This window comes from Vulpes lagopus, chromosome 12 (genome assembly GCF_018345385.1).
Source record: "Vulpes lagopus strain Blue_001 chromosome 12, ASM1834538v1, whole genome shotgun sequence".
NCBI classification, from domain to species: Eukaryota; Metazoa; Chordata; class Mammalia; order Carnivora; family Canidae; genus Vulpes; species Vulpes lagopus.
The window spans coordinates 17,719,481-17,744,501 of NC_054835.1; the positions used below are offsets into that span (position 1 = coordinate 17,719,481).

Genomic DNA, 25,021 nt, shown 5'->3' on the forward strand with positions numbered 1-25,021 from the left:
GCCCTATGACCCACCTTTTCTGCTCCTATATTTTAACATCTTTCATAAGCCAAAGTATGTACCAAGTGCAAGAATGTCCATGGCAGTAGTAGCCAAAATTGTTGATAGTAGCCAAAACTGTTCATCAACAGGATGGATAAATAAACTGTGGTGTATTCATCACACTCTGAAATTACAGCTGCTCACATGGATGAATCTCAAAAACAGTGTGGACAAAAGAAGGTTGTAGAAGAATACATACATAGAGTATATTTTCATTTATATAAGTTCACAATATGCAAAACTAAGCAGTATATTAAGAACAAAGCCTAATGACACTATAAAGATGATAAACACAAAATTCAGGACAGAATTTACTAAAACCTCTAAGGTGGGAGGAGGAAAGTGCTTCCAAGACCATGGTAATTAATGAGTATCTTGATTATATCAGAGAGCCATCTACCACTCTCCTTGCAGGTCTTACTACAAAAATGAAAAAGCAGAATCAAACCTATCTTTGGTGGGGATTTTTCTTTCTCCTTTACAAGTCGGTGTCAGTTTAATTCCAGAGCCCTGACTTAATATTTTCTGATGATTACTTCCCTCCAGAAGAGAAGGAAATCCCTGCTGGGCAAAAAGCAGCTGTAATGTCTGCCACTTCTGAAACATACTGTTGGTACCTATTAGCATAACTTCAATCTCATTCCCTCCTGATTGATTAGTGATTTGCAGGCAGTTTTGGAAAATCATACTTTGGAAGGTTCTTAGGATCATGAAAAATCCCATTTGCCTGTTGACTGGTAAAATAAGCTGTTCCTTTATATTACTAGAAAGGTGAGAACAGCTACTCCCTGAAATGTCTTCCCAGTCATTTGCATCGCAAGGAACTGTCCTGCCATGGATGCCTAGGGAAGTTGGTGCAGGTTTGTACATCCTCAGGATAGATGAGGGATAGAAATTGGAGAACGCAGCCATATGTAGGTCAGGAAACAAGAGTGTCTAGATATAAAAGAAACTTTAAAGGGAAGCACATTGGCATGGGTTGGTCACAGTGTATAGTTCAGGCTCCACCTCTCCAACCATTCAGTTTGCCCCTCCCCAGGGTCACTCACTCGTTTGGCATGTGTGATATGTTGTCTCCTCCTAGGGGTGGCTGGAGTTCATGCAGCTTGGAAAGGGTGAAAACCCTACCTTCCTCCCTGCTATTGATTGATTATAGCTTGTCTTCATAAACAGAATGACCTGATCCCTACCCGGAAAAGCACCCTTCTGCTGTGTGGGCCTGAGTCAGAGCAAGCCCCACCCAAGCAGCAGACAGACAGGGGTTACTGAGAGCAGGTGCAGAGTTGAGAACAAATGGGTTCACATTAGTGCAGGCGCATGACTCGGCAGAGATTCACAGGCAGGCGTGGCACTGAGCCTGTGGTAAATTGTTTTGGGCTATTTCCTATTACACTCTGCAGTTAGGTAACTCTTCATCAACTCATAAATCATGGAAACCACACCCCTAAATGCCACATTTAGGGACCTGTTTCCTGGGCAGGTGATCCTGACAGCCACAGGACCACCTTTTTCTTTTTGGCTTGGGCTTTAGGAACTGCTCCCTTGTTAGAGAGTATGGTTTGAAATGACATTCGATCCCATCCGAACTTCTCTCTAAGGGCACCTCAGTGGTTCAGTCAGTTAAGTGTCTGCCTTCAGCTCAGGTCATGATCTCAGGAACCTGTGATCAATCCTGCCGGGCTCCCTGCTCAATAGGGAAGTCTGCTTCTCCCTCTCCCTCTGCCCCTGCTCATGTGCTCTCGCTCGCTCGCTCACTCTCTCTCTCAAATAAATAAATAAGATCTTAAAAAAAAAAACTCCATAAAACAAGCCAAAGGATGGATATGTGTGTGTGATCTTCCTTTGGGCCACCTGCTTTTCTATGCTTCCCCTTAGCTTCATGATTTTTATCCAAAGATTCTTACGGAAGGAGCCTATACTTTAGGCGTATCCTCTTCCATTCTGTTAACCAATGTTTTTCTGCAGATTTACCGGCCTCATCTTTGCTTTCTAATTCAAGAAAGATTACTACCCTCCTCACATTTCTACTTGAGTGATTGATCCTGTATCAGATTTTTATTCCAGTAATGGGGACTTGTAATGGCCTCCAATAGAATACTTCTCTTTGTATTGCTTAGATGCTGTTTTGTTTTAGCTTTTACCCTCCTGGTGATTAATGTTAAACATGCTCATTATTTTTAAATTTTAAAACCTATAGAAATACAGAATATAGAATGTAAAGCCCTCCCCGGAAGTATTCTGCCTTCCTTGAAAGAAACCCTGGGGCAGCCCCGGTGGTACAGCGGTTTAGCGCTGCCTGCAGCCCGGGGCGTGATCCTGGGGACCCAGGATCGAGTCCCACATCAGGCTCCTTGCATGGTGCCTGCTTCTTCTGCCTGTGTCTCTGACTCTTTCTCTCTAGCTGTGTCTCTATGAATAAGTAAATAAAGTATTTAAAAAAAAAAAAAAAGAAAGAAAGAAACCCTGTTACCAGTTTAATTATGTTCCTCCAGGTATTTTCCTCTACTTATTGTAACATGGGAGCTGACCATTCTAAATGTGGTCAGCGTGCTTTTTCACTTAATAGTATACCTTGGACAACCTTCCACTAAACCTTCTACTAAAATACCTGTTTTTAACAGCTTCATGCATGGCATGTAGGTATATGGACTGTAATTTAAATAAATCCTCTTTTGTATGTGTCTGTCTCATCCTTTGGTACCACTGTATTACATAGCAAATATCCTTATATCCATATCTTTGTGCACTTATAGTAGTATTTCTCCAAGAAAAATTCTTAAAAGAAGAATTTTTGGTTGCTGGTTAAGAGTTTTTTAATTTAATTTTTAATTAATTAAAAATTTAATTTAATTTTTAATTGCTGGTTAAAGAGTTAAATTTTGAGAGCTGTTATCAGATTTCACTCTCAGAATTTCTACAATTCACATTCCTACCAACTGTATATGAGAAGATTTGTTTGGCCATGCCATCATCAACACTGGCTGCTAGCAATCCATTTTAAGCTCAGTCTGATAGGTAAAAAATCAGATCTCATGTTCGTTTTTATTGTTATTTTGCTTTGTTTATCTTTTGCTATTAGTTAAATTGAACACCTTTACAAATGTTTATTGCCTACTTCTTCCCTTGGGTATTAACAAAGCATTTTGCAGGTTAAGATTTAAATTTATCTGGGAGCAGTTTCCTGGGAGGGTGTTGATTGATTTCACAAACCAGAGTAAGGCATTTCCTGTGTATGTCTTCCACAGCAAACAGCGGCATAACAAGCTCTGGAGATCTCATTCAGATAGTGACCTCTCAGACCACCATGAACCCATCTGCAAACCAGGGCTAGAACTCAACAAGAAGGAGATCACCAGCTCAGCAGACCAGATTGCTGAGGTGAAGACCATGGAGGGTCACCCCTCCATTCCACCCGTCTTTGTGGAACATGTTGTCCCACAGGATGAACATCAGAAGGGTCTGTGTACCAAAGAAAGAATGATCTGCTTGGAGTTTACTTCTAGGGAATTTCATGCTGGACAGATTGAAGATGAATTAAATCTAAATGACATCAATGGATGCTCATCAGGGTGTTGTCTCAATGAATCAAAATTCCCTCTTGACAACTGCCATGCATCCAAAGCCTTAATCCAACCTGGACAGGCCTCAGAAATTGCCAGCAAGTTCCCAGACTTAACAGTGGAAGATTTGGAGACAGACGCACTGAAAACAGATGTGAATGTCCACTTGCTGCCTTTGGAAGAGTTAACATCTCGCCTGAAAGACCTTCCCATGTCCCCTGACCCTGAATCTCCGAGCCCCCAACCCAGCTGCCAGGCTGAAGTCTCAGATTTCAGTACAGATCGCATTGATTTCTTTAGCGCCCTAGAAAAGTTTGTAGAGCTGTCCCAAGAAACCCGATCCCGATCCTTTTCCCACTCAAGGATGGAAGAGCTGGGTGGAGGAAGGAGTGAGAACTGTCGACTCTCAGTGGTGGAAGTCACCCCTTCTGAAGTGACAACCGATGACCAGAGAAGCAGCTCTTTGAGTAATACTCCCCATGCATCTGAAGAATCTTCAATAGATGAGGAACAGTCAAAGGTAAAAACTATAGTAGTTCTCTACCTAATGAAGTTCTCTTGGAAGACAAAATCTTTGGGATTCTGTGTTTATCTTGTATTTGATTTTGCTAAAGATTTAGGAAGGCAGCATGGGAGAGACAGTGTAGCTAAGACTTTTCTTGAAAACTTAAGTTTAAAAAAATTTTTTAATCCATTGCCTTTTGAGGAATTTATCTTTCCAGGCTCTTGGTGTCTTTGGAAGCACTTCTGAAAGGGGGATGTGGGGAAAAAGGGATTAGCCGAAACAAATGTCCTGCCTGCACAAGGAGAGGTCCCCTCCCTGGACCTCTGCAGTTTGGATCAGATCTCACAGATAATGAAGTGCCTTGGACTGACATGCTGCCTTAGTAAGACCGGAGTCTCTCTGAGGACGTCGATTTGTTTAGGAAATTCCGTCTTAGAAAATTCAAAAATTAGACATTTGTTAATAGTCGTTAGAGTAGCAATCGATGATGAGTTCTTGCTATTGATAATGTTTCTGGATTGTTCCTCATCTCAGTCCCTATGGTATCCAAGACTTGAGGGATGGTTTTGGGAAATGATTGAGAGCAGACAGGATCTGAAGATTCTTCTCTATGGCATGTGAGCCCTTAGGAGCCATTTCAGGCCAGGGAAAGACCTACTGTGTGTCATCAGTTCTACAGCTCATACTTACATGTCATTTTGCACTTGAGAATTGGGATATATCTTAAAAGCAGTGGTATATTAGATCAGTTTAATACAGTAGTTGGGAAGCAAATGGTGACAGATTTACTCTCATGAACCAAACTTCACTTAATGATTCCACTGGGGATGACTACATTTTTTACATCTTCTGATACCTGCCTACTTATATTTACCACCTTGTCCCTGACTTATCTTTTCTCTAACTACCTCAGGGCAGTCATTGCCTCTGCTTCTGTCTTCTCTCTCCAAAAGTTATGCCCCTGCTTTATTTTACTGGGAAATCAGAAATGCTTGAACTCTCCTTTGGACCAGTCAGTATAGTAGCTCTGACAGAAATAGCTTTTCTGCAGAGTCCCTCGTCATATGAGCACTCTCCACAGCCCATGCACACACTGGGCCCGCTGTGGCTTCTCTCCCAGTCTTGGCTAGTTTACCCCTGCCAAATGTCCCAGCAGATTCCTCCCAAAGGTGTAACTGACCTTGTTAGTTTGTACTAGCTCTGACTTTCTTTTGAAGGAGAAAGACCAGAACAATTCCAAGGGAAATACTAAACTTTGAAGGTTTATGAAAATGTTAAAGTAAATTGATGGTTATCATAATGCCATTTTAAGAGATGTCCAACGGCCATTTTTCAGACTATGAAATTCTTATCCTCTTTTTCTTTTTTTTTAACAATAGGACTTGATTTTATATTGGCTAATTTTCTTTTGCCTTGTTCTAAACCATCTAGGAATTTGTAACTGGTAGAACAATAAAATGTCAGAGAGTCACAGTTTCTAAGTTTGCTTAAGCATGTGGCTCCATAAACCAAGTAAACCTTGCCCGGAAGGAGCCTTGTGAAACTTGGAAGTTGTGTGATCAGGTACAGAGTGCCCTCATGTGCTGGAATGCTACTGCCAAAAGATGCAGTGGGAGGATAAAGATGAAAGCTGGCAGGACAGGAAAGAAGAGAACAGTGAAATTCCAATCAGACATCAGATGATAGCCTCTTCCATCCTGCCTGAACACTGGGCATATTTAAGGTGACCACTGAGCCCCTAAATGGAACTCTTCCCCTTGAACTAGGTGAGAATCAAACTGGAAGTTGATAGGCCAGAGAAGAAAAATCTGATCTACCCCTGAATGACCTAAATCCTGAAGACTAATAATAGTCTTAGGAAAGTAAGGATTATAGGAACCTCCAAGGCTCTCCGATGTTCATTTGGGAGGAAGATATTGGGTTGGAATTCTGTTTGAGTAAACAGAACAAAAGTTTAGTAGACCGTGATTCAACCTGTAACAAGTTTTATATCTCTGCCTTTGACGAATCTGGGTTGTTCTTTTTTTTTTTTTCTTGTCTGATAAAACAGATGGCCAGAGGACAGTCTCAGGCGCTCCATGATTTGTGTCCTCATAGCCAGAAGGTTCTCCTGGATTAGAAGATTAATAAGCAAAACATCTGGCATTCTTAATGAGACTGTTTGCCATAACCATCTCACTGTTTTCTCCCTAGGCAATCTCAGAACTGGTCAGCCCAGACATCTTCATGCAATCTCACTCAGAAAATGCAATTTCGGTCAAAGAAATCGTTACTGAGATCGAATCCATCAGTCAAGGAGTCGGACAGATTCAACTGAAAGGAGACCTCCTATCTAACCCATGCCACACACCAAAGAAGCACACTATCCATGAGCTACCCCTTGAAAGGGCCCATGCCCTAGAGAACAGACCTGGAAATCTGGAGCAGAGTGAGGGTTCCTACACAGCCCAGCTTGAACTAGCCAAAGACTCAGGGAAGTGGGACCTTGAAGGCTGCCTGACGACACACTCATCCACAGAATTAGAAGAAGAGGAACCAGCTGAGGAGGAACAAGAGCTCTGGGGCCCAGGAATGCACCCAGGTGCCAAGTGGTGCCCTGGGTCTGTGAGGCGAGCCACCTTGGAGTTTGAAGAGCGCTTGCGACAAGAGCAAGAGCACCATGGTGCTGCCCCTGGTTGTACCTCATTGTCTGTTCGCAAGAATTCCAAGAATGATTCTTCTGTAGCAGACCCAGCACCAAAAGGGAAAAGTGATGAAGCTACCCTTGAACAATCTTTTATCCCCAAGGAACCAGAGATTAACAAGTGCAAAGGGAAATGCGGTGGGTTTGAAACTGGTTCACTACCCCATTCTGAGCAAAATTCCATTGTTCTAGCGCCTGAGCTGCTGGTGTTTCAGGAGCGCCCGGGGTCAGATACTAGAACAAACCAGGAAGGAGTCCTGAAGGAGCAGAGGACTGTGGTTTCATGCCAGGGATCAGAGACACAGGCGGTCCTTCTTTCCCTTCCCAAGAAGGTGGAAATCATTGAGTCTACCCACACAGTTACACCCCCTGATCACCCTGGGCTGGGGGGTGAAAGAGCCACCAGCAAAAAGAGTGGGGAGCAAGGGCTGAGGAAAGTGAAAGTGGAGGACTCCATCACCATCCTCTGTGCACTGGATGAAAATCTGAACAGGACTCTGGGCCCCGCCCAGGCTCCTCTGCACCCCAACGTGCTACCTCTGTCTCATTCTTCCCCTCCTGAGCACGACAGCCCCACCGACATGACCTCTACCCTGGGCAGCCCTGAGGACTGGGACAACAGCCTGTCAACAGCCCCAGACACAGGAGTGCCTTCTGTCAGTCACACAACCCACGTACCATCTGCCAACTTGGATTATGCACTTCCCCAGACTGTTGTTCACCTGGAAGGCTTCACAGAGCAAACCAGCACCACAGACAATGAGCCCTCATCAGAGCAGGGTAGCTGGGAAGAAAGTCAGGAGGGCCCCTTTTCTGGTGGCAGTGAAGTGCCGTCCGAGGACTCACAGCTAACCAGCAAAGACCCAGGCAAACTCGATGACAATAGTGGGGGGTTACAAGAAAAACTGGACCCATTTCTCATAGCCTGTCAACTCCCACATAGCTCTAGTAGTGACAATATAAAGGGTCTCAGCAATAGCCCCAGTGTGGTGAAGGAGCGCACTAAAGAAATCGAGTCCCGAGCAATTTGCCAGGGAGGGCTCACCAAACCATCCCAAATGAGGCATTCGGCTTCCCTTGCCAAGTTAGGTTACTTGGACCTCTGTAAAAACTGTTTATCGGAGAGAGAGCCTGTCTCCTCTGATCCCCCTCATCTCAAACTGCTCCAGCCCTTCATCAGAACGGATGCAGGCATGCATGCCATGGAGGCCCAGGAGCCCTCAGAAAGCCCAGATGCTCCCCAGAACCTAGAGCCCACCAAGTATTTTATAGAGCAACTCAGAACAACAGAGTGTATTGCGCAGAGCAAGCCAGTGGAGAAGCCCATTGTACAGTATGCCAAAGAATTTGGTTACAGTCAGCAGTGTTCGCTCCCGAGGGCAGGCCCCGAGTTGACTAGTTCTGAAGGAGGCCTGCCTTTGCTCCAATCCCAGGGACTGCAGTATGCGGGTCCGGCTCCAGGGCTGGCTGTGGCGCCCCGTCAGCAGCACGGCAGAACTCACCCCCTTAGGAGACTGAAAAAAGCAAACGACAAAAAACGGACAAGCAACCCCTTCTATAATACCATGTGATTCTGAGCCTACACATGGAACTTTCTAAAAGAAATGTTTATAAAAGGGGCAGGTGTAATATGTAAGGAACATGCACTTTATTGGTTAATTTTATAATATTTTGGTCATTTTACTGTTCCTGGCGCATGCAGGGTTTGGGTTTTTTTCTCTGTGTATGTGTGTGAGAGAAAGATTGATTTGGACAACTAGACCATTTTTATCATTTTTTATTTTTAGAAAATTCAAACCTCAAAAAATACTCATTTTCAAAGAGCACCTTTATCAAAGGCAAATTGCTGTTTTTCAATCAGCTCCCCTCTGAGAAAAAAGCATGCCTGCTTGCTTAAGGAAGGAAGCAGATGGGGAGGATGGAGATGAAGCTGGAAATCGGAAATGCTCCCCTGGGCCTGTGTGATGATGGTTTGGGCTTCAGACCTGATGCATAGGATTGGACTGAAGGGCAGCCACACGTCCATGTGCTCTCATCCTTGGGCCCCAGCCCACTGAGAGTTACCCAAGTGGGCTGATTCTGCTTTGCTTTCAAAGGGGGGTCTTCCAGAAACCACTTCTGGATTCCAGGGTATATCATACCAAAAGGCATGATAATGGCTGGCTTTGTAAACTTACCAAGCAAATAGTTTTTTTTTCCCCCAAGCACATAATTTTTAAATTAAAAGAGAACCCCAAATGAAATCTTGAGAGATCCTGTGTAGAAGAAAGTATAGGAGGAGTTGGAAGCAAAGTGTGGAGAGGCTGCAGCACAGTATCTTCCAGGTCAGTGGGCTGCACATAGGCAGTTATCCTGGCCCTCCCTGCCAGGAAATGTGCTCTGCAACATCCTCTCAACAAAAACATAATAGGGACAAGTTTGAAAAACAGCAATTGAAAGTCAGTGTGTTCTTGTAAAATGAATACATCCGTAGGGTTTTAACACTTCCATTACTTGAATAATTCTGTGGGCCTTCTGAGTTTAATGGCCATTTTTTTCCAATTTACTTTCCTTCCTCATGCTGTTTCTCCCAGTGCTGCCTTTTTTTTTTTTATTTCATAGATGATATTTAAATTGTTACGTTACCTATGTATAACCTCCGTTGAACGCAGAGTTTTCTTATCGATGTTATCACCGTTAACACTTGACATGGAGTTTTTTTTTTTCTCCTTTTCCTGGAAGATTTGTCATTTCTCTACTTTATACACAGTATTTATGTACATAATGTCACTTCCTTACAGTGTTTTGTTGTTGATGTCGTAGGGTCTTTTTGATTTAATCTTTTTAAGAAGGAGTAAAGCTGCAACTGGAGAAAACACATACCACAGAAATAAAGCTGATGGGTGTTGGTAGGAATCTGCAGAGTCTATTGATGGTGGTTGTAATCATTTAAATGGAGACTTCTGATCGCCAGCTCCTGCCAAGTTATGTTTTAGTAACTTCCTCCTTGGAGAAACTCCTTCAGGCTCCCATAGGTCACATTTTGACTGAGAGCTGAATTCTCTTTGAGGCTGAAATCCCAGCGGGTTATTTGCCAGTAGTTGAGCCACAGCCAGGGAGTGTGTATGAGTGTTCCTGCTGCCCAGGGTGGAAGTTTCTAATGCTAAGGGCAGGCACCCATTACGACTCCGGTGCCATTACAACTTTAGGATGCTGTTGCTTTGCTGCTTTCGTGGAGATGCCTAACACAGGAGCACTTGCCATAAACAAGCCAGTTTGAGCTTCTTACAGAAAACATTCAGCCTGGAATGAAACACCTGTAGCTCATCAAAACTGAAGAGGTTTGCAGATTTGCTTCCTGGTGCTTCGGTGGATGTCCACATTGCTGAGAGATTGACCGAGTACAGCCTTGGGCTTTGGTATTTGGCTCATCCCGGCACTGAGAGGAAAAGACAGATGCCCAGACTGTCGAGGGGATATCAAAGGCCAGAGTTTGGTGGGAGCAGATAGTAGGGTGACCTGCAGGAGAGAGGAAAGGTGGACTGAGGCCATTCATTGGTGCTCCAGGGGAGCTGTGAATCCAGTTCCTGTGTGGAAGCTACAGTTGGGTCTCACATCACTGCTGGGAGGTAGATTGGACAGAAACCTCCTGCTCTTAGTGTCTCTGTGATGTAGTAATTACACGTATTTGTGCTGTCCTTAAATAGTTCCCTTAAATGTTTAAATATATCCTCCACATGGCTTTGTGGTTCCTGGATATTTAATGTGCTGTAAAGTGTTTGAGTTTAGGTGGTATTTGTATCAATGTGAAGAGGCTCGCAAGACAGTGTTATGAATTTCCAGGGCTCATCCATCTAAATGGCCCTGTCTTGTTGAGGCAGTTCCACCACCCTCATTATGATAGGAAAAGGACAGGAAGTTGTGGCAGGGTTGGGGAGAAGGATTTGCATGGAGGTGAAGAGAGTAGTGTCCCCTCCTTAACCCTTTGCAATGATGACCTCCCTCACATTAAGTACAAGCAGGATCGACAGTATTGCCCTGTTCTCTCTCGTCCCTGCTACTGCGGTTAATACTCACTGCATTAAATAACAACAGAGATGGGGAGGAGATCCTCTAATGCTGTGAAGAAAACTTTTTTTTTTTTTTTAAAGAAAAAGGAGAAAGGAAATAGTCTTGGTCTGCCTTCCTTTTTTTGAATTACATTTTTTGTTATCATTTAATTTGCCCACTTAAATAAACATCCTCTACATGGGGTCTGTAATTCAACCATGCCATATAGGGTTTTGCCAGCCCTTTCAAACTCCCACAACTGAGTGTTCTTATTTGCATAGCTGAGTGATGTCCAGGGAAAATACATGATAAGCTATCAAGGACTTTTCAGACTTTATTCTCTTCAAACTTTTTGATAATCTTGGGTGGTTTATTTCCCTTTTCTGTTCATGGAAAACTCAGATACAGAACAGCAGGTCTAGTAGGTTGACAGAGATGAGTAGGAAAAGTCTTGACCTCTTGCTCAATGCCTCTCTTTTGAAAACCACCATAGTCTGACTCTCAGTTACTCTGGAGGAGAGAGAGAGACAGAAATGTGTGTGCACACGCAGGTGCATACACCTGCACATGCAAAAACAAAGTAACGTTTTGGTGCATGGGGTAGAAACCCCAGGAGCACACAACTTTTGAGCTGTAATCTAGAGGGTTACCTGGTCATTAGGAAGGAGAGAAACCCCAACCCTTTCTTGATTTCAGAAACACTTAGGTGTAGTGTATATTAGAGTAGACCTGTAGTACTGTAGTGTAGTAATATTCATCTCTCATTTTGGTTGCCTTTCAGTTTCTTAATGCTTGGGATCATTCTTAGCATCCCAACCTCTTAAGGCTCTCTATCTAGCAGTTTCCTGGTTCTGTACCTTTATCCCAGCTCTTTCTCATTTGGGGAACTACCAAGAGCTCCAAGGACGGCCTGAGAATGATAGCCCAGGCTCTGAGGTCCCCTCCTGCTAAAGGGACCCAGACAAATACTTTTGGATAGACCTGAAGTTTCTGAGACATAGCAGCTCACAAAAATCTTCACCTATTCCATCTGAGAATTTCAGTTTTAAGCAATCCAGGCATGTTTGGTAAAGATGTTTTCATGGGAGTTTTTTCTTTTAAAAAAGAAAGCATTATTGCGAAGAGGGTCACTTTTAAGGGCATTTTAAAATTTTTAAATACATTCTTAGGCTCTTTTTGAAAACTATTTGTGGATACTTTGTTTACATTGTGATAATTAAAACGTGCATCATCTTGACAGCCACTGAGTCCCCTCGTCCAGGCACCCAGCCCCGCTGTCCTGTGAGTCCTCAAACAGAGCAGGGCCACAGTGGCCAGCCCTCAGGGGTGAATGAGGAGGACCTGGAGCTGACTCCATCTGTCCTGCACTCCTGTTCAGCACTCTGTGTGGAAATAGCCCTTTCCTCAGTCAGTGATGGCGTGTCTTACAGTGATGGTTATAATGGTGAATGGCTAGTGCCATTTTTGTCTAATTTTGTTTTGCTTTTTGATGGTAGATAAAATTTTAGCTCTTTCAGCACCAATGCAACTTGAAAGTATCTTGGACTTTGTTTTCCCTTCCAGACTAGAAGATCAAGGCATATATTAGGCCTTAGTACATATATAAATGTACTTGCTGCCTCAGCTCCTCTGACACTCATATTAGGAAAAAGCCCACCCCCAAAGCAGGAAGCTGCATGCTCCTCATTCCTGTTCCAGGGCTTTGAGGTCCCTTGATGCCATGGAGAGCTATTGCAAGGTGCTTCTGTACTTTTCCAGCCTGGAAGTGGAGGGTGACCGGGCCTGGCTCTTGCTATGAAAAGAAAACCAGCCTCATTTTCTCAGTGCCCCAGAGATCAGGACAGGATTTCTAAACTAGAGTCATCCATTGGCTTGAAGACGCCTCAAAGGGTCTATGACTAGTGCTAGTCATCTGTGTCCTCACAGCGACACTGGTTGCAGCATCCTCTGTGCACATGCAGAACTAATACCCAGGGCCTAATTGAAGCTGATGACTCAATCTGGAAACTGGGTAACTGGCCCTGAAATGATTCTCAGTCAACAGGCCTGCAGGCAATTGTTTGGTTTTTCTGTTTTTGGGGGGTTTTGGTTTGCCTGGCATAGCTTAAGGTGCCTTTTTTTTTTTTCTTCCTACTTTATTTCATAGGACTTGTTCTAAATGTAGAATGCAAGTCCAAAAGACTCTCCCACTGACTGTTAACTTTGCCCCAGGCCAGTCCCAAACTTTTATGCTCACATTTTATTAAATAAAGCAGGTGCTCCCTGGAATCTCTGGGACCTTTTTGAGGCATTTGAAGCAGAATATAAAGAGTGGTCTCATCTCCTTCCTTAATCTTCCTGGTGGTTGGGATGTTCCACTTGTATCATAGATTTTTTTTATTACTGATGTGCTCTGCTGTTTTTAAATGTGAACTTGTGCGCAAATGTGCAGATTCAATGTTCTTGTTACAGATTAAATAAATTTTTATTTTGAAGATGAAACGTGTATTTGATAAAGTGCCACAAAAGGGGGGCGATGCTGAGAAGGTGGAGGGATTGGAAGAGAACACTGATGAGCAATGCAGCACATGGATCTCTGTCATGTACACCCTTAAGAGTTAGCTGAGCTCTGGGAAGAAGTACAACTTTCTACCTCCCAGAAAATAAAGACTGAATGGGAAATAGAATCACTAAAGATTATTTCAGACTTTGTGGCTCCAACCAAGTGACCAAGCTGGGAACCTGCCTGGCCAAAGAAGCTCTTGCCAAAGCCACCACCTGGATGTTAGGAGAATGAATAAGCAAAGGGACCAAAAGTCCTCTGCCATGTGTGGTACAGAGTGACTGCTCTGGGACAGCTGCTGTGACCTGCCCCAACAGGGACTAGATTTATTGGGTGGCTGACCTCTCTGGACATTTGTGAGATAGAGCTCACAAGCTCCCAGCGCAGGCCACCTCAGCTCACTGATTTCTAAAGAAGTAAAAACTTTTTAACCCTCTCTTGCCATTAGAAGAGAAGCATTGGATGTCAATGGTGGAAGAAGGGAAATTAGATCAACAGGCAGTTCTCTAAAACAGGCTGAGTCTGGAAGGGAGAGGCTCTCCAATTCTCCCACTTCTCCACAGACCCATCATGGGATATTTAGTGGTACCATCATTCATCACATACAAGGCATCACTATTACCTAGGGAAAGCTTAGTTTCCAAATTGCTAACAAAACAATGTACTGACATTTCCAGAGAAAATACTGCCTCAGGGGCACCTGGGTGGCTCAGTCGGTGAAGTGTTTGCCTTCAGCTCAGGTCACGATCCCAGGGTTCTGGGATCGAACCCCACATTAGACTCCCGGCTCAATGGGGAGCTGCTTCTCCCTCTCTGCCTGCTGCTCCCCCCACTTGTGCTCTCTCTCTCTCTCTGTCAAATAAATGAAATCTTTTTTTAAAAATACTAAAATACTGCCTTAAACTAAAGTTAAGCCTGCCTGCTACATTCTGAATTATCCAAATCAAGGAGGGGCACATCACTGGTCTCTGGCTAAAGTGCCAGTGCATGATGGTGAAGGCAAGGTCATTTTACAAAATTTTCTACGGGTGCCTGGCGTCACTGACTAGATAAGCTCAGTCTGTATGGCCAAAGAAAATAGGGTCTAAGTTGCCAGGCCACCTCTTCCAGAAAAAGACTTTATGAAAGATTAAATCCATGCCTGTCTTCTACAGATTGTAGTTCAAAACCCAGCTAATAATTCAATTGGTTAACCACACAGGAAAGCACCAAGCCCAAATGGCTTCTTCCCCTGATTAGTTCTTTATGCCTAGGATCTGCCTGCCTGCTCTCTGCCAAGCTTTGGCAGCCAGAAGAAAGCTAGAGGGCAGGGCTGAGGCATTCCTGGTCCAAGTATTACCTGTGAATCCCTGCTCCTGTACCTGGAGAGCACCCTTCTTCTCAGATGACAGAACCAAAGGCAGGGTGGATTAAAGGATTCCTACTTCCTAGTTTCAGACTCTTGCCTCTAGTTTAGAAGGCTCTTTAAAGAGGAGAAAAAGCAAGGGAGAAAGAAAAGGTAGGAGGCAGCATGTCAAACTCCTTGTCTGCCAACAGGTGGTGCAGAGTCGGAAAGAAACTGATCCAGGCCTCTCCTGTTCTTTACAGCTCAGAGAACTGCAAAACTGGGGTGATTGAGCCAGAGCTGGAACTCCAGTTTTCTAATTAGTCTAAGCATCCTTTCCTCTGTGCCACAAAAAGTAAATCTCAGTATCAGCATTTATGAGATAAGGTGGCACTATCCTTCAAGAGACAGAAATGCATGGAACTGAAAAGCATGGACCCAGGTGCTGGACCCCTGGATAAGTCTCAGCTCCACCAACTACCAGTTGAGTGATGGGTAAGCTACTTAATCTCTCTGTGTGTGCCTTGGTTTCCTCACCTATAAAATAGGGATAATAATAGCTAATAAGAAGGCTATTATCAGAATGGAATTAATATGTGTAAAGCCCTTAGAACAGTGTCTGACACAATAACTATGAGCTATTGTTATTAAGGAGCAACTGAGTCACTCAGATCTTTCCCTCCTAATCATGTGCCTGGAATCTTTAGGTGAAAAGGAGACTCATCTACCCTTATGGCCCTCCCTGCCATAAACTATTTCTGGAGCACCCGTAACAGTTTCTGATTCTGTTCCCCTACAAGCCACTGGATACTTGGACTCTTTCTGAGAAGGAGCCCTGTATGGGCTACCACCTGCCATCTCCTTTACTCCCAATGCTAATCTCTGCCCTCTGGAAGGCCATTCCATTGATTCCCAGGTGTGCCTTGGAGAATTGGAGGTAATAACTAGCCTCATGCTGTCCTCTAGGGCCTGATGATCCAAAGCAAGAAATCAAGGCAGTGGATGAGTGCTGGGTGCACAGCAGCTTTCAGGGACAAGCGGTTCTTCACTGGCTGTATTTTGACAGGTTTCTTTTTATTTCCTCCTTAGCCTTGATCGATAGTCAGATCTTTGGGTTTCAGGGGGAGTGAATGAGGGCTGGGACTTCCCTGGTACACAGCTGGGCATCAATTCAAACAAGTCCCAGAAGACTTAGGAGTCAGGCTGGGCATCTAAAATTTGATTACTGGGGCTCCCGGGTGGCTCAGTAGGTTAAGTATCAGCCTTTAGCTCAGGTCATGATTTGAAGTCCTGGGTTGGAGCCCAGCCACCAACTGACTCCCCTCTCAGCAGGGGGTCTGCTTCTCCCTCTGCCCCTCACCCTGCTCATGTTCTCACCCTCATTCTCTCCCTCAAATGAATGAATAAAATCCTTCTTTAAGTAGGGACGTCTGGGTGGCTCAGCGGTTTAGCGCCTGCCTTCGGCCCAGGTCGTGATCCCAGGGGTCCGGGAATCGAGTCCCACATCGGGCTCCCTGCGTGGAGCCTGCTTCTCCCTTTGCCTTTGTCTCTGCCTCTCTCTCTCTCTCTCTCTCTCTTTCTCTCTTCTCTGTGTGTGTGTGTCTCATGAATAAATTTTTTAAAATCTTTTTTAATAAATAAAAAATAAAATAAAACGTGACTGCCAAAGGCCTGTGGCAGCTGCTTCTCCTTGCTGTGGTGTCTCCCCACGGGGTCGAGGTGGATTCACTTCCCCATCCTTGGGCTGCCTTTCTGCCAGGCTCCACGGAATCCTCTCTAACCGGGTGAAAGGCCTAGTTACAGTGCCAAGGTGTTAGGTTCTCAAGTGGTCGCTACGGCCCCTTATAACAACAGTAACAGCGACATTCACAGCGCCCTGTCGGGTACACTGGAGCAGCCCTGGCTCGGCGCTCACTCAAGGGCTGGGAAGACTCCGTCAGGGCATCTCTCCGGAGCCTGTCCCCGGGAGGGTCCGGACGTGCAGGCCCGCAGCGGGGCCCGCCAGCCGGCGCGGGCTAAATTCGGAGTGCGATTGCAGCAGGGATGCGGCGCGAAGGCACCTGATCCTGCGCGCTGCCGGCTCTCCCTGCCGGAGCCCAGCGCGGTGCGGGAGCCCAGCGCGGTGCGGGAACCCGGTCCGCCCGGCCTGCCCGGGAGCCCCGAGGGCGGGCAAGGAGCGCGCGCAGCCCGCCGGACACACTCCATCGCTCCGACAGCTTTCCGCGGCGGGCGGCCGGGCTGCGCGGGCTGCGGCGCTCGACTTTCCCGCCGCTGGAGGGGCGGGGCCGCTGTGGCCCCGCCCCGGCCCCGCCCCCGCAGGTTGATGGCAGCGGCAGCTGGGACTGCAGCGACGCCGGGCCCGGAGAGCCGCGAGCAGCGGCCCGAGCGCGCAGAGGAACACCCGGGCCCCAGACGCCGCGGACACCCGGAGGGGAGGTTCCGGCATCCCGACTCCCTCGGCCCCAGCGCGCACCTAGCCCCTCTGCAGAGGAGCCGCAGCGCGAGCGCCCCTCGCCCACTCAGGACCAGGTACCCCCTGCCCCCTGCCCCCCGCCCCCACCGCAGCCACCCAGCGGGCGGGGGCTCTAGAAGTGGCTGAGATCCGCGCCCCCTCCCCCGCGCCGCCAAATTCGGTCCCGGGCGGGGCGGACTTGGTGTCTATATTTGGCCGGACAGCGGCCCGCGCGCCTGCACTGCACCGACACCTCGCTTCCTGAGAACGCAGTGCCGCGGCTGGAAGCCCGAGGAGGGTGCGGGGAGGCCCGGGCCTCAGGCCCGGGGCCGCAGGAGCGGCGTGAAGGGCACAAGGATGCCCGGGGCTGGGGAGGGGCAGGAGTCAGGGGATGGGGTTTGGAAGAGCTCGATGAGCCCCCTGGGGAAGAGCACAGCACAGACCCCAGCTGAAGAAAAAGCACTTCACCCTCCCCACTCCTGCAAATCTGGCCCTAGCCCCGCGGGGTTGAGGACCCCACCCTGGGAGAGTTCAACAGGAGAGAGGACCCACAGGAGAAGCGAGACCAATGTATGGTAGGCAAAAGCCAGACCATGGTCAGGACCTCACGGAGAAGAAAAGAGTGGAAAGAGGAGAGATCCACCTTACATTGTGTTCCCCAACAGGATGCGAGGAAATTGATGAAAACAGCAGGAAAGACTCAAGTTAGCTGACAGGAGGAACTTCTTAGCAAAATTTTAGAAGAAGACAAAAGCCCATCTGCCTGAACTATGGTAGAGACACAGAGTTGAGGACCTTGTGGGGGTTGTAGTCTTAGCCCCATAGCTGGCGTCGAGCCAAGATCCCACAACCAAGGCCTCTGATTCTGGACAAGGTGCTGCTGGGAGATAAACCACTTCCTGAAGAGATGCTCATCCAAGGATGGCAGCAGGAGAGCAGCCTGGCATTGAGGCTCCTCCCAGAACCACTTCACTTGCAGGAAGCTTTCAGGCCTAGTCAAACTCCACTGTCCCCTGCCTGGGTCTCAAAGGAGAAGTCAGGCCCCAAATCCTAACCCCTTGAATTAAGCAGCACTTTACAGGCAGCAAAGACCCTTCCCATAGTTTAATCACCTGGAAGAGAGCTCTCTGCTTCTAGGATCTGACTCGTAGCCAGTAATCCTTCTCACTCCTCACCCCCCCCCTTCCTGCTCTTCCTCCCTCCCACAGCTCACAGGACTCAAGACCAAAGGCATTTCTGGGCACTGAGATCCTCCATTTCCACCCACAGCCATGAGCCGACGTGTGGTTCGGCAGAGCAAGTTCCGCCATGTGTTTGGGCAAGCCGCAAAGGCTGACCAGTCCTACGAGGACATCCGGGTGTCCAAGGTCACATGGGACAGCTCCTTCTGTGCGGTCAACCCCAAATTCCTGGCCATTATTGTGGAGGCTGGGGGTGGAGGTGCCTTCATTGTCCTGCCTCTGGCCAAGGTGAGGGATGAGGGGAAGAAAGCACGTGGGAAGATGCTGGCTGTGGCCCCTGGGGACTCCTACAGTCAGGAGGGCAGCTTGTATCCATCGGCTGCTCCCTGTTCCCCAGGCCCTTGGGGACCAACTCAGAGGCTCCCTCACCCCACCCAGAAGAGCAGCATCACAGCGGCCTGGACCCACTCATAGCCCACCCCCTTCTCTGTGCAGCCTCCTGTTTCCAGCAGAGTCCAGAAGGCTATTGTGGAGATAGCTGGGAAGCAGTAGAGCCAGGGCCTGACCCAGATTCTGTTCCTGTCTCTCCTAATGTCACACCACCTCATGTTTTGGGTGTGGGATCTTTCTCCCCAGTGCAGGGTGACCATTTGATCAAATCATACCCCAGAGCAGCACACCCAGGACAGGATCAAGGTCTTTGCAAATAGTCCCTGGTCACCTCCCCACTATGGTTCTTATAGTGAGATAGAATGAAAACAAAGGGCAAAGGGACATAATACATAAGGCCAGACCACTTCCTACCCCAGGGATGGGGGCCAGACAAGTACTGCCACCTTTGCTGAGTAACCTCAAGCCCCTTGGAAATCTGCACCCCCCAGGATGGCCACTCCAAGTCATGACCTTGATCTGGCCCCCACACCTTGTTAAGGGAGACCCTGCAGGTGGCAGGGTCAGGAAAAGGCCTGACAATAGCCAGTGACTCATTCAGGGACAATGCAGACATCATCCAAGGACACCATCCCCAGGGCTCAAATTTCAGCTGGAGCCACCTCCTCACCCAGTACAACTGCCATTCCAATGCCACACGGCCACCCCTCTCCCCTACTGCCTGGTCTGGACTGATGCCAGCCCCTGCAAAGGCCTCAGAGACCCCATAAAAAGCCCATAAAGACCAAAAGTAGATGAGCCCCAGCTTAGGTGGGGAACCTGCTGCTGGTGGTTCCAAGGTCAAGGGGGAGTTCTGCCAAGGATGACTGGGAAAGGGCTGTTGGCCACTGCATTGCATATTACCTCATCTTGACCTCTTCTACCAGGGGCTTCCTACAGACGTCCTAACTGGGGGGACAGGCCCAAGAATAGCCTTCTCCAAGTAGGTATTTTTGCAAGAGCACTGGGCTGAGAAATCAGGTCTTGGGTCAACCAGTATCTTGCTCTGGGTCCTTCGCTAAGTCATTACCTCTCTTGTGTCTGATCCCCTGATGTTAAATACTTCAACTCTCTTTGCCTTCAGTGAAATACAGGAAGTAGTTGGATGCGGTTAGAGGTGCAGAAAAGGGGTTTGCAAAGAGAAAATAGGTGATAGAGTATTGAGATGTAAACAGGTCCATTGCCCCCAAAAAACACACAGGAAATTGACCCTACAGCTCCCTCTCTGACCCCTCCAGACAGGACGAGTGGATAAGAACTACCCACTGGTCACTGGGCACACTGCTCCTGTGCTGGACATTGACTGGTGCCCACACAATGACAACGTCATTGCCAGTGCCTCAGATGACACCACGGTCATGGTAGGAGCCAAATGGATGCTGCGGGGCAGGGGAAGGGGGGAGGCCCGTCTCACCTGTGCTAGGGAAGGCAGAATAAGAGGTGCCCTAGCCCTGCTCTGCCCAGCTCCCAGGCTATATTTAGCCACATGCCCACCCTTTCCCAGGATGCACTTCTTAGGACTAATTATAGCCATGGCCAACTTGAGGCCTGAAGAGCAAGGGGCAGTGCTCTGAAGTCTCCCTGCTGGGGTGCATAGAGAGGTCTCTGGAGAGCTGGCACTGCCCCCTCCTGGCTCCCAGCTGCTTCTGCCCTTCACAGACATCATTACATCCTGCCCTGCATTTGACCCTTACCACTCAAGAGAGCCGGTAGGGGTGGGCAGTAGGGAGGGCAAAATTGGGGAGGAGTGGAGGGACAAAGCAGGCTACTCATTCCACTCACCCTATGCCTTTTCCTCCCTCCCAGGTGTGGCAAATTCCAGATTATACTCCCGTGCGCAACATTACAGAACCCATCATTACACTCGAGGGCCACTCCAAACGTGTGGGCATCCTCTCCTGGCACCCCACTGCCCGGAATGTCCTGCTCAGTGCAGGTCTGGGGGCCTAGGGAGGGGTCCCTACTGTAGATGCGGGGGGGGGGGGGGGCAAGGCAGGACCCAAGTAACAGTGACTGGCTGCTCGGGGCAGGTGGTGATAATGTGATCATCATCTGGAATGTGGGCACCGGGGAGGTGCTCCTGAGCCTAGACGACCTGCACCCGGACGTCATCCACAGCGTGTGCTGGAACAGCAACGGTAGCCTGCTGGCCACCACCTGCAAGGACAAGACGCTGCGCATTATCGACCCCCGCAAGGGCCAGGTGGTGGCGGTGAGTAAGCTTGGCTCGGCCATTCCCCAACCCTTACCCCAGGGACCAACTATCAGGCCCCCGTACCCTCGATCCTCGATCCTCGGAATCTCTAGTCCCAGCTCTCGCCTCCCCCGCCACCCCCAAGCCCCACTTAAGCCCACAATTTTCTGCCCCGCTCCTGTTCCCTCCGTCTCCCTCCATCTCAGAAGCTCAGAGCAGTGCTCTGCGAGTTGTAACTGAGCAGGGGAGAAGCCGCAAGCTCTGTCCTTCCACCAGAACCTGCATGAAACCTCCCGGACCCCTCTCCTCTTCGCCGGCCGGCACCCAGCGCCGTCTTCCAGGGTCTGGGGACCCCCGACACCGGCACTCCGGCGGGCCCCTTTCTGCCCTAGTGGACCCGCCGGGCGAGGGGACAGGGGGCAGCCCTCGCGCCCCGCTAGTCCTAGCTCGGTGCCCTGGGGGGGCGGCGGCACCCGCCTCGCCAGCCTCACTCTTGCGCGGGGCGCGGGGCGCGGGGCGCGGGGCACGTGCTCGTCTGCGCCGGGAGCGCGCGGCGGGCGCGGCGGGGGTGGCGGCGGGGGCGGGCCGGCGGGCCGGCGGGCGCTCTAACCCACTAACCCCGCGAGCAGGAGCGAGCCCGGCCTCACGAGGGCGCCCGCCCGCTGCGGGCCGTCTTCACTGCAGACGGGAAGCTACTCAGCACCGGCTTCAGCAGGATGAGTGAGCGGCAACTCGCGCTCTGGGACCCGGTAGGCCAGGCCGCGCTGGGCGCGCGCGCTCGCTCCTTCGGGGGCTCCACGAGCGCCCTCCCAGGCCGCGGCCCGTGCGCGAGAAGGCGGAAGCGGCGCGAGGAGCTCCCGACCGGGAGAAGCCTCGCCGCGACCCCGGGGAGCCGGCGGACTTCCCTTGCTCTAGGGCCCCGCCTCCGAGCGCGCCTGAGGGCTCGGGATCGGCCGAGAGGCGCGCGCCTCCCGCTCCCTCCCGGCCTGGGGGCCAGCCGGGGCCCCCCGGAGGAAGCTGAGTAGTTAGGCCCTCTTCTGTCTCCAGCCCCCTCATCCCACCTCCCCGGCGCTCCCCCGCCAAAGTCAGCAAGCCGGTCGCTCGTCCCTCCAAGCTCCCCCAGGGCAGGCAGCTGGGTGACGCCTCTCCCTGTCTCCCCCTCCCCCCAGGAGAGGTTTGCGGCCCACGAGGGAATGAGGCCCATGCGGGCCGTCTTCACGCGCCAGGGTCATATCTTCACCACGGGCTTCACCCGCATGAGCCAGCGAGAGCTGGGCCTGTGGGACCCGGTAACGCAGCTGGAAGCTTGGGGTGTGTGCCCCGGGGACTGGCATCACGGGAGAGGGGCCAGGCGCCCCCCACCCGCAGGGCATGCCCACCTGGACTGGGCTGGAGGCTGCTGCCCCCTTTGCAGCGCCTGCCATCCCCACACCCACCCCTCTGCCCAGTTTTGCTGCGTCGCCTGAAGGAGCCCAGGCTGGCACCCCCACCTGGTGATGCCGAGTCCCTGGGGGTGGTTTGCGGTGACTGCATGCGGCGGCGCAGGGGCCAGATGTGCCGGCGGGCGGGGGCGCTGGGAGTGATGTGTCCGTGGGCGGGACGTGCGGCTCGGTTCACCAGAGCTGCCCTGGGAACGCATGGGCTGTGGAGCGGGTAGGAAGTGTAAAGGGGCTTCAGGGGCTCCAGAAGTGGCACGGTGGCCGGGACAGAGCTGGTCACGCCTCCTGTGCCCGGGCAGAACAACTTCGAGGAGCCAGTGGCACTGCAGGAGATGGACACAAGCAACGGGGTCCTACTGCCCTTCTATGATCCCGACTCTAGCATCGTCTACCTATGCGGCAAGGTACTTGGGCCCGGGAGGAGTGGCAGGGGCTGGGCGGACATGTTGAGGGCCCCGCCTGGGTGCGTCTCCGAACCCACTGGTTTTGCAGGGCGACAGCAGCATTCGATACTTTGAGATTACGGACGAACCACCTTTCGTGCATTACCTGAACACCTTCAGCAGCAAGGAGCCTCAGAGGGGCATGGGTTTCATGCCCAAGCGGGGGCTGGAAGTCAGCAAGTGTGAGATCGCCCGGTCAGCAGCCTTTGCCTTTCTCTCTTGCCATCCCCACTTGCCATCGGGGAAGACAGAGTCTTCTCCAATAGTATCATCTTTCAGAAGGAGTGGGGGTATTTTGCAGGGGGAAGAGAAGGAGGGGGCTGGGGGGGGTGTCAAACTGGCTTGTTTCGATGCCAGCCCCCAGCGCTCACTAGTGTAACATAATCTAAACTTCAGTTTCCTCATCTGTAAAACGATGATAAGCCCCCCATCAGAGATGTTTTACCAACTGGATCAATAACGTGTTTTGAAGTGCAGTGTATGGTAGGGGCTCAGCAAGCGTTGGGTGTCCAACTTATTGGTCCCAGGCAGAAAAAGGGGTGGGAGCCGGCGGGGGTGCTGAATCCCGCTCCCTTGCAGGTTCTACAAGTTGCACGAAAGAAAATGTGAGCCCATCGTCATGACTGTGCCCCGCAAGGTGAGGGGGCCCGGAGAGGGGCTGGGCAGAGAGGGCTCCGAGGCCGAAGGGAACGGAGCAGCCCCGGCCCTCTGCTAACGCTGGTCTTCCTGGCCCCCCCCCCCGCCCCCACAGTCAGACTTGTTCCAGGACGACCTATACCCAGATACTCCCGGCCCCGAGCCCGCCCTAGAAGCGGACGAATGGCTATCTGGCCAGGACGCCGAACCGGTGCTCATCTCGCTGAGGGACGGTTACGTGCCTCCCAAGCACCGCGAGCTCCGCGTCACCAAGCGCAATATCCTGGACGTGCGCCCTCCCTCTGGCCCCCGCCGCAGCCAGTCGGCCAGCGACGCCTCCCTGTCGGTGAGCTCCCGCTCTGCTCCACGCGGCCGGGCCCCAACCCCCTCCCCACCGCGGCCCCTTCGTGACAAAGCCTCTCCCGCCCTCCGCGCCCCAGCAGCAGCACACCCTGGAGACGCTGCTGGAGGAGATCAAGGCCCTGCGCGAGCAGGTGCAGGCGCAGGAGCAGCGCATCACGGCCCTGGAGAACATGCTGTGCGAGCTGGTGGACGGCACCGACTAGGGCGGCGCGCGCGGGGGAAGCTCCGAGCCTGGGGGCGCGGCGGGGCGGGGAGCAGGACTCGGCCCCGCCCCGACTCTGGGTCCGGACTTCCGGACCCCGCCTCTCGGGGCGGGGGCTGGGGCGGAACTGGGCAGGGAACACCACCCCCTCGCGGGAGTCCTGGACGAATGGAGCGTCGCGAAGGCTCGCGTCCGCCTGGCACCCGCCGGGCTCCATGCCTCTTCCGGGACTCGGCAGGAGCTGGCCTCGGGAGCCCCGGGGTGACGGGGACCTCAGTGATGGTGCTGCACGGCGACGCGGTGTCCCTTCTGTCCCCCGCCCGGGGCAGGGGAAGTGCTTAGTATTAGCGCTATTCTTGGGGATATCGGGGCGCTTGAGCTTGACCTCAAAGGGGTGGCGATTCGACAGATCTCGCCAGACCGAACGGGGAGAGTTACAGGACTTCCCCCTCTAATCAGCTCACTGGATTCCACTCCCCCAAGTGGGAAAGCGGACGGATGTCACCCCAGTTCTACAGACATACACAAAACCCGTTGGCTGTAGAGCCAAACCCACGGCTACACCCAGCAGTCTAGGGCAGAGGGCTGTCTTCCTTCTTTTCACCCGGAGGGGAGAGGGCGGCTTCCTCACTGCACCCCCGCCGGAGAACTAATCAGAAAACTGGCATGGAAGCAGGTTCATACCCTTCTTCCCACCCCCCGCCCCCCACTGCCCCCAGCCCTCTGCTGTGGCCTTGACTCTAGGAGGAAAACAAGACTTACTGAATTTAATTCTTTTACTAATTGCTCAGTCTGTGCCTCCAGCATGTGTGGGGGTGAGGGGGCCAGACCCCCAACCTCTGCAAATGCTGTATCCCCAGGCTTGCAGGGGTGCTGACGAAGGCTCAGGACCCACCAGGCATTCTCTTACCTCAGAGCCCTCCCCACACTGAGGTTCAGAAGGAACCCCCAAGCCGTAGGTGGGCGTTCTTTCCCAGTAAAGCCAGCTAGGAAAAGC

General features: G+C 50.6%; 2 protein-coding genes across 7 annotated transcripts in view; both read left to right on the forward strand.

Moving 5' to 3' along the window:
* The window catches only part of SSH2 (slingshot protein phosphatase 2), a 237,270-nt gene extending 223,970 nt beyond the window's left edge, over positions 1 to 13,300 (forward strand). For all 3 annotated transcript variants that reach the window (XM_041725969.1, XM_041725972.1, XM_041725971.1), the window contains 2 exons: positions 3,288 to 4,122; positions 6,301 to 13,300. In XM_041725969.1, coding sequence (XP_041581903.1) covers positions 3,288 to 4,122; positions 6,301 to 8,361 — 2,896 coding nt within the window. In that variant the 3' untranslated portion in view covers positions 8,362 to 13,300. The remainder of the gene's footprint in view (positions 1 to 3,287; positions 4,123 to 6,300) is intronic.
* A 3,701-nt stretch (positions 13,301 to 17,001) lies between these two features.
* Positions 17,002 to 25,019, forward strand: CORO6 (coronin 6). Of its 4 annotated transcripts, none has more exons than XM_041726347.1 (11): positions 17,002 to 17,214; positions 18,407 to 18,606; positions 19,986 to 20,108; positions 20,554 to 20,683; positions 20,778 to 20,959; positions 22,111 to 22,230; positions 22,680 to 22,784; positions 22,873 to 23,018; positions 23,403 to 23,460; positions 23,575 to 23,805; positions 23,900 to 25,019. In XM_041726347.1, exons 2-11 carry the CDS (start codon positions 18,409 to 18,411, stop codon positions 24,023 to 24,025), a joined length of 1,419 nt encoding a protein of 472 aa, XP_041582281.1. In that variant the 5' UTR covers positions 17,002 to 17,214; positions 18,407 to 18,408; the 3' UTR covers positions 24,026 to 25,019. The 4 variants fall into 4 exon arrangements, with proteins under 4 accessions (XP_041582281.1, XP_041582280.1, XP_041582282.1 ...); XM_041726346.1 differs by having other exon boundaries at positions 17,003 to 17,214; positions 18,346 to 18,606; XM_041726348.1 differs by having other exon boundaries at positions 17,004 to 17,214; positions 18,346 to 18,606; positions 23,903 to 25,019.
* The last annotated feature ends 2 nt before the right edge of the window (positions 25,020 to 25,021 follow it).